This window comes from Rhinoderma darwinii, unplaced genomic scaffold, assembly GCF_050947455.1.
Source record: "Rhinoderma darwinii isolate aRhiDar2 unplaced genomic scaffold, aRhiDar2.hap1 Scaffold_2732, whole genome shotgun sequence".
NCBI lineage: Eukaryota > Metazoa > Chordata > Amphibia > Anura > Rhinodermatidae > Rhinoderma > Rhinoderma darwinii.
This window is the reverse complement of record NW_027463025.1, coordinates 117-8,306: the sequence shown is the minus strand read 5'-3', so window position 1 is coordinate 8,306 and position 8,190 is coordinate 117. Positions and strand designations below refer to the sequence as shown.

The 8,190-nt window shown below is 60.7% G+C and overlaps 1 protein-coding gene across 1 annotated transcript; it reads right to left on the bottom strand.

Annotated features, from left to right (window-relative positions):
• Positions 1-3,578: 3,578 nt before the first annotated feature.
• Positions 3,579-7,934, bottom strand: LOC142703270 (disabled homolog 2-interacting protein-like). The gene is made up of 2 exons (XM_075848230.1): positions 7,588-7,934; positions 3,579-3,989 (listed from the first exon to the last, which is right to left on the bottom strand). Exons 1-2 carry the CDS (start codon positions 7,669-7,671, stop codon positions 3,720-3,722), a joined length of 354 nt encoding a protein of 117 aa, XP_075704345.1. The 5' UTR covers positions 7,672-7,934; the 3' UTR covers positions 3,579-3,719.
• Positions 7,935-8,190: the final 256 nt, after the last annotated feature.

Below are 8,190 nucleotides of genomic sequence, written 5' to 3'. Positions count from 1 at the left end.
TGACCCCCCCCCCCCACCACGGAGGAGCTCGGGGTCATTCTACATTGGTCGGTGGTCTATATCTTGCACTCGGTATATAGAGCTGGTGGGGGAGGGTCTGGGCCGCTCGTCGCTCCTCGTCCGGATGTGTCGCAACTTTTAGATTCTTCGCGTTTCCCCAAATATAAAGTCGTTCTGGAATACGGTGAATTGTGTTTAATATATTTTTTTCTAAGGGAAACTGTGAAAGAAAGAAATAATATTTACCCAGAATCCACACTGGCTGCACTTCGTCCTTTACACGGGAGCGGCAGCGCGTCCTTTACACGGGGCGGCAGCGCGTCCTTTACACGGGAGCGGCAGCGCGTCGTCCGTTACACGGGAGCGGCAGCGCGTCGTCCGTTACACGGAGCGGCAGCACGTCCGTTACACGGGAACGGCAGCACGTCCTTTACACGGGAGCGGCAGCGCGTCGTCCGTTACACGGGAGCGGCAGCACGTCCTTTACACGGGTGCGGTAGCACGTCGTCCGTTACACGGGAGCGGCAGCACGTCGTCCATTACACGGGAGCGGCAGCACGTCGTCCGTTACACGGGAGCGGGTCGTCCGTTACACGGGAGCGGCAGCACGTCGTCCGTTACACAGGAGCGGGTCGTCCGTTACACGGGAGCGGCAGCGCGTCGTCCGTTACAAGGGAGCGGCAGCACGTCGTCCGTTACACGGGAGCGGGTCATCCGTTACACGGGAGCGGCAGCGCGTCGTCCGTTACACGGGAGCTGCAGCACGTCCTTTACACGGGAGCAGCAGCGCGTCGTCCGTTACACGGGAGCGGCAGCGCGTCGTCCGTTACACGGGAGCGGCAGCGCGTCGTCCGTTACACTGCGACGCTTCTAGAAGAATTGAGTCTCAATAGAAGGAACCTGCGGTATGGGGGGGGGCGTGTACTGCGACTCCTAACATTTCCAGCTCTGGACAGACACACCCATCGTCCTACATGAACACAAAAACTTCTTTTTACTTTTTGTCCACAATTTTTAATCCATTTTTTGTTTTCTTCCATTTAGGACTGAGGCGGAGTTCCACAATTCTGCTGCTTTCCTGAGTAGAGAGCAATGCATTGTGGGAGCTCTGGATTCGCATTCGGCTTCGTGGTAGCGTTTTTGGCAAAGAATTCAGCAACCGGATGTTTAATGTGAGTAGGAAAATCTCCGTCCCTGTTCCCATCGTGTTGTTGTTTTTTACACTCCGCCGCGTGTGAATGCGGCCGAAGCTGCGCAAAAATGCTCTCTGTTAAATGGCAAATCAGCAGAATTGTGGAAGCAGCTTTAGATGTGACTAGAGAACAGGACATGAAAAACACAAACGCAGATAAAGTGACGAATGTGGGATCACTTGTATCCCCTCCCCCACCTCTTGTAGAGTGTAAGCTCCTGTGGTCAGGACTTGTATATTATAAACATTGGGGCGGGGTTATGACTATTGGTGGCCGGATCGTTCCATCAGCGGGGGTCTGATGTAATATTTGTGGCTTTTCCTGAGGATCGGTTATCGATATGATGATCCCGGATTCTCCCTTTTATTTAGACAGTTTGACTGTAATTTGGCGCAGTTCCTGCCGTGTCGGTGCCGCACGCTGTATGATAAATTTGCCGCGTCTTGCCGGACACGTCTCTCGTTCTTTTGTGTCACTAATTTGGCGCCTTATTACTGATCGCCACGCCCATAAAACGTGATGTGAAGCGTCCGACACACATTGTAAGATGGCGCTGTACGGATGATGAGTGCAGTAGTTGTTCGGGACGTTGCGCTCTGCTCTATTATCTTTGCGGCCGTTCCTGCTCGGACTTGAGGGTTTTTCACCTTCCGCTCGTCCGTTATTTTTTTCTCTTTCCATTAGACATAAAGTTCTGCTCCGACGTCAGCACCGCGGCGGGTGTCAGAATGGATCGGCGCTAGATGTCACGGATTTCTGCTTCATCGTCTTTTCGGAGCGAGCGGTCGGCTTCTATTCACTGCAAATTGGCGGTTTTATGACTCGACCTAAAATTGCTTGTTTAACAATAAAAATGAAATATTGAGGGATGAACGTAACGTGATGGCGCAAGTGCCGCCCTAAATGTCCGAGCAGAACCGGGAGGGACAGGAGGGAGTCCAGGACTGCGGCGACCTCCCGTAAATCATGCGCCGGATGCAGACACGTGCCGTGTAACACAAAGTGACAAGTCGTGACGTTCGGGGGTCGGTGGTCGCGCTCGGCGCCCGCACCGGTCTGACAGGGTTTCCTGCAATTGGGAACATCTCTGTACAGCGCTACTGAATATATTGGCGCCATATACGGGAAAAAACTGTGTGTCCTACCGTAGACGGGACGCTGATGTAACGGGAGCGGCGCCGCGGTCTCCTGGACGTGAGTTCTGCTGTTTCAATGTATCACATGTTAAGATCTCTGCTTGCTGTCGATAAATGGAAGATCTTTTGTTTATATCCAGAGGCTGGAAACCCGTCCTGACCTAGTCCTGCTCACACAGCTGAAGATTCCAATGATCATCCTCTGAGCTGAACGCAGCAGCAGCACAAATCTCTGACGGTTCTACCGCGTGTCAGCGGAGTCCCAGACTGTTCCGCTCCCAGAGGATTGTCTACACATGTTACAAACCCTCAGCTCTGGGAACTAATAGGTCTGTGCTGATTTCTGCCTCTGGATGTTAAGCTATAAATGTTTTCATTCACTGACAAAAAGCAGAGATGCAAAAATGGTGATGAATCGCCAGTTATATAGAAAGTTTCAGAGCTTCTCCTAAGACGACGCTGCCGCTCCTCGTAGGGTTGTGTTCCCACAGGACAAAGGTGGAAAAATCTGCAGCAGAATCGGGAAAAAAAACCTGCCGGTAAATCCGTCCAGAAATCACAGCGACCCGTACGATATTGCTGCGCGTTCACCTGCGGATTCAGTACTTAACGTGTCCCCCGCGGAGGCGCTCACAGTCCGGGACACGCGATGCAGACTTTACTGCAGAATTTCTGTTCCCCATTGAAGTCTGTGGACCAAACACGCAGCCATCCCCCCCCCCCCCCCGCCGATCCTGGGAAGCGCCGGTCGCTGTCTCCCGGGGGACGTCCGCGCAAAATGTCTGTAGAAAACCTGCCGCGTGTGACTGCGGCCTAAAACACGGAAAAACTCCCCCTACCCCCCTGATAAGCGGGTAACATGCGGCGCGCTCGTCTCCCCCCCCCGATAAGCGGGTAACATGCGGCCGCTGCTCGTCTCCCCCCCCCGATAAGCGGGTAACATGCGGCCGCTGCTCATCCTCCCGATTCTCGTCGTCTTCATTCGCCGCTTCTGCAGGACACATCTGTAACATTTGTGCTGATTGCTGATGTCGGCTCCACTACACGCCCCGCGGACACAACTCTGCTAGATGAGGATTGTATTGGGTCCCCCGGAGATCCCCTTTATAATCTGCAGACAGGGGACTTGTTCTGATAAAGAATCTTTTATTCCACAGGTAAATGTACACGTCCACCACAGACGTCCTATAGCCTGATGAGAGTAGTAGTCCCTCGGGCCCCGAGCGCTGGATAATGAGGCCGGCTGGCAGCGGGGGGAGGGCAGTGTAATGTGAACGGGGGGGGGGTGGGGGGCACTTACTATCGGTCGTGATCCTCCGAGCTGAGACAGTAGCAGCAGGCTTTAGTGTCTCGCTACATTCTGAGCAGGAATTAAAAATCTGATGTAACATTAAAATAAGTGACGGGATCCAAATAACGAATCATCGAATGACCTCGTCCTCCGCACACGGGCGCTCCCACAATGCACCAGTCCTGGCGTCCAGTCCGCCGCGTTAACAATTACTGCTGTTCCGGAACTCGCCGTTCTCTGTGATCTGTAACTTAGTCGGGTTTGTGGGGGAGATCCCGTTACGGTTTGCATGCTGTACCTCTCTTTCAGCTGCGTTAAGGCGCTCATGAGCCGGGCGTTGGCGGCGTCCAGTGAGGCGATGCGCTTCTCCTGCAACGGGGAAAACGGAAGATTAACTCGCAACATACAGGGAGAACCGTTCTGTGTACGCAGCCCCCCGCACAGGCCGTTCTGTGTACGCAGCCCCCGCACAGGCCGTTCTGTGTACGCAGCCCCCCCCGCACAGGCCGTTCTGTGTACGCAGCCCCCCCCCGCACAGGCCGTTCTCTGTACGCAGCCCCCCCCCGCACAGGCCGTTCTGTGTACACAGCCCCCCCCGCACAGGCCGTTCTGTGTACGCTGCCCCCCCGCACAGGCCGTTCTGTGTACACAGCCCCCCCCGCACAGGCCGTTCTCTGTACGCAGCCCCCCCCCGCACAGGCCGTTCTGTGTACACAGCCCCCCCCCCGCACAGGCCGTTCTCTGTACGCAGCCCCCCCCCGCCAGGGCCGTTCGTGTACGCTGCCCCCCCCCGCACAGGCCGTTCTGTGTACACTGCCCCCCCCCGCACAGGCCGTTCTCTGTACACAGCCCCCCCGCACAGGCCGTTCTCTGTACGCAGCCCCCCCCCGCACAGGCCGTTCTGTGTACACAGCCCCCCCCGCACAGGCCGTTCTCTGTACGCAGCCCCCCCCCCGCACAGGCCGTTCTGTGTACGCTGCCCCCCTCCCGCACAGGCCGTTTCTGTGTACACTGCCCCCCCCCCCGCACAGGCCGTTCTCTGTACACAGCCCCCCCCGCACAGGCCGTTCTCTGTACGCAGCCCCCCCCCGCACAGGCCGTTCTGTGTACACTGCCCCCCCCGCACAGGCCGTTCTCTGTACCAGCCCCCCCCGCACAGGCCGTTCTGTGTACGCTGCCCCCCCCGCACAGGCCGTTCTCTGTACACTGCCCCCCCCGCACAGGCCGTTCTCTGTACACTGCCCCCCCCGCACAGGCCGTTCTGTGTACGCTGCCCCCCCGCACAGGCCGTTCTGTGTATACACTGCCCCCGCCGCACAGGCCGTTCTCTGTACACAGCCCCCCCCGCACAGGCCGTTCTCTGTACACAGCCCCCCCCCCCGCACAGGCCGTTCTGTGTACGCTGCCGCCCCCCGCACAGGCCGTTCTGTGTACGCAGCCCCCCCGCACAGGCCGTTCTGTGTACGCTGGCCCCCGCACAGGCCGTTCTGTGTACGCAGCCCCCCCGCACAGGCCGTTCTGTGTACGCTGGCCCCCGCACAGGCCGTTCTGTGTACACTGCCCCCCCCCGCACAGGCCGTTCTGTGTACGCAGCCCCCCCGCACAGGCCGTTCTGTGTACGCAGCCCCCCCGCACAGGCCGTTCTGTGTACGCTGCCCCCCCGCACAGGCCGTTCTGTGTACACTGCCCCCCCCCCGCACAGGCCGTTCTCTGTACGCTGCCGCCCCCCAGGCCGTTCTCTGTACGCTGCCCCCCCCCCGTTCTCTGTACGCTGCCCCCCCCCCGTTCTCTGTACGCTGCCCCCCCCCCGCACAGGCCCGTTCTCTGTACACAGCCCCCCCGCACAGGCCGTTCTGTGTACGCTGCCCCCCCGCACAGGGCGTTCTCTGTACACTGCCCCCCCCCGCACAGGCCGTTCTCTGTACACTGCCCCCCCCGCACAGGCCGTTCTCTGTACACTGCCCCCCCCGCACAGGCCGTTCTCTGTACACTGCCCCCCCCGCACAGGCCGTTCTGTGTATACACTGCCCCCCCCCGCACAGGCCGTTCTCTGTACACAGCCCCCCCCCGCACAGGCCGTTCTCTGTACACAGCCCCCCCCCGCACAGGCCGTTCTGTGTACGCTGCCGCCCCCCGCACAGGCCGTTCTGTGTACGCAGCCCCCCGCACAGGCCGTTCTGTGTACGCTGGCCCCCGCACAGGCCGTTCTGTGTACGCAGCCCCCGCACAGGCCGTTCTGTGTACACTGCCCCCCCCGCACAGGCCGTTCTGTGTACGCAGCCCCCCCGCACAAGGCCGTTCTGTGTAAGCAGGCCCCCCCGCACAGGCCGTTCTGTGTACGCAGCCCCCCGCACAGGCCGTTCTGTGTACGCAGCCCCCCGCACAGGCCGTTCTGTGTACGCTGCCCCCCCGCACAGGCCGTTCTGTGTACACTGCCCCCCCCCGCACAGGCCCGGTCTCTGTTACGCTGCCCCCCCCCCGCACAGGCCGTTCTCTGTACACTGCCCCCCGCACAGGCCGTTCTCTGTACGCTGCCCCCCCCCCGCACAGGCCGTTCTCTGTACGCTGCCCCCCCCCCGCACAGGCCGTTCTCTGTACGCTGCCGCCCCCCAGGCCGTTCTCTGTACGCTGCCCCCCCCCCCGTTCTCTGTACGCTGCCCCCCCCCCGTTCTCTGTACGCTGCCCCCCCCCCGGGCCGTTCTCTGTACGCTGCCCCCCCCCCCAGGCCGTTCTCTGTACGCTGCCCCCCCCCCGGCCGTTCTCTGTACGCTGCCCCCCCCCGTCTCTGTGCGGCTGCCCCCCCCGGGCCGTTCTCTGTACGCTGCCCCCCCCCGTTCTCTGTACGCTGCCCCCCCCCCGTTCTCTGTACGCTGCCCCCCCCCCGGCCGTTCTCTGTACGCTGCCCCCCCTCAGGCCGTTCTCTGTACGCTGCCCCCCCCCGGGCCGTTCTCTGTACGCTGCCCCCCCCCCGTTCTCTTCCGCTGCCCCCCCCCCCCGGGCCGTTCTCTGTACGCTGCCCCCCCCCGGGCCGTTCTCTGTACGCTGCCCCCCCCGCACAGGCCGTTCTCTGTACGCTGCCGCCCCCCCGGCCGTTCTCTGTACGCTGCCCCCCCCGGGCCGTTCTCTGTACGCTGCCCCCCCCCCGGGCCGTTCTCTGTACGCTGCCGCCCCCCGGGCCGTTCTCTGTACGCTGCCGCCCCCCGGGCCGTTCTCTGTACGCTGCCCCCCCCGGCCCCTCTGTACCTGCACCCCCGCCGTCTCTGTACGCTGCCCCCCCCGCACAGGCCGTTCTCTGTACGCTGCCCCCCCCCCGGGCCGTTCTCTGTACGCTGCCCCCCCCCGGGCCGTTCTCTGTACGCTGCCCCCCCGGGCCGTTCTCTGTACGCTGCCGCCCCCGGGCCGTTCTCTGTACGCTGCCGCCCCCCGGGCCGTTCTCTGTACGCTGCCGCCCCCCCGGGCCGTTCTCTTGTACGCTGCCCCCCCCCGGGCCGTTCTCTGTACGCTGCCGCCCCCGGGCCGTTCTCTGTACGCTGCCGCCCCCGGGCCGTTCTCTGTACGCTGCCGCCCCCGGCCGTTCTCTGTACGCCTACAATAAACGGCTAATCTTGTGATTTTTGCAGCAGAAAAAAAACCTGTCTATACTTCTCCCCCAGGCGTTGCCATAACAACACGCCGTCTGTCTCCCTGCATCACATGTGACTGCTGCAGCCAATCACAGCACCTGGTCGGGCTGCAGGGAGAACAGCGGGAGTGTGTTGTTATGGCAACGCCCGTGGGGTAACGCATACTTCTGCAGCGGAGCTGTGTACCACTACTTGGCGCGGGTTGTAGGGGGGATATGCGGAGTATTCGCCCTGTTTGTAGCGACCATATACGCCGCCGCTCTCATCATTGGCTCCATTAGGTGGAGACCTAGCGTCCGCTGCGTGGCATACAATGATCCGCCCTCTCTTACACGCGCACCCACCTGGGCATCGATGATCTTCTGCTTGGAGTCCACGGCCGCCTGCATCTCGGCGTGATCCTTCTTCAGCTCCTCCTCCACCGACATGAGCCTGCGGCAGACACAAGCCCCGTTACTGCATCCGTCACCCCACACGAGACGCGGCGCACACGGATATCACGTCACTGCGTCACCTACAGCGCTCGCCTTCCAGTGAGGAGCTCACAAAACCCAATTATCTGGTTATATCGGCTGCGCGGTCGTGTAATTCATCACATATAGCGGCCTCCTTATCTGGGACTAGTGTGTGCGCCGTCACTTTAAGAGGAACGCTATGTGAACCATGTGACTATATAATAGCGCAGCTCCGGTCCATAAAATCAATGTCACATGACGGTCACTAAGAGACGGCGCGGCCCCAGATCTCGCCGCTTTTCTGCGTTGTCTTATTAGTGAAGGGTTAATCCAGGGGGATGGCTGTTTCCCGTACTAAGCGGGTGAATTACTGCTGAGGGGGCCACCGGGACCCCAAGTGGTTCTAAAGGGCCAGCGCAGTCTCCTGTACATCAATATATATTGAAAAGTTCTGCAACTTGGAGACTGTTTCAGTTCCTCACCATTTCCAAG

What these genes read in the sequence shown, in the direction of transcription:
- LOC142703270 (XM_075848230.1), bottom strand. Translation starts at nt 7,671, where the DNA reads ATGTCGGTGGAGGAGGAGCTGAAGAAGGATCACGCCGAGATGCAGGCG. An exon ending in AGAAGATCATCGATGCCCAG is followed by an intron (nt 3,990 to 7,587) that starts GTGGGTGCGCGT and finishes TCCCCGTTGCAG; the next exon opens with GAGAAGCGCATCGCCTCACT.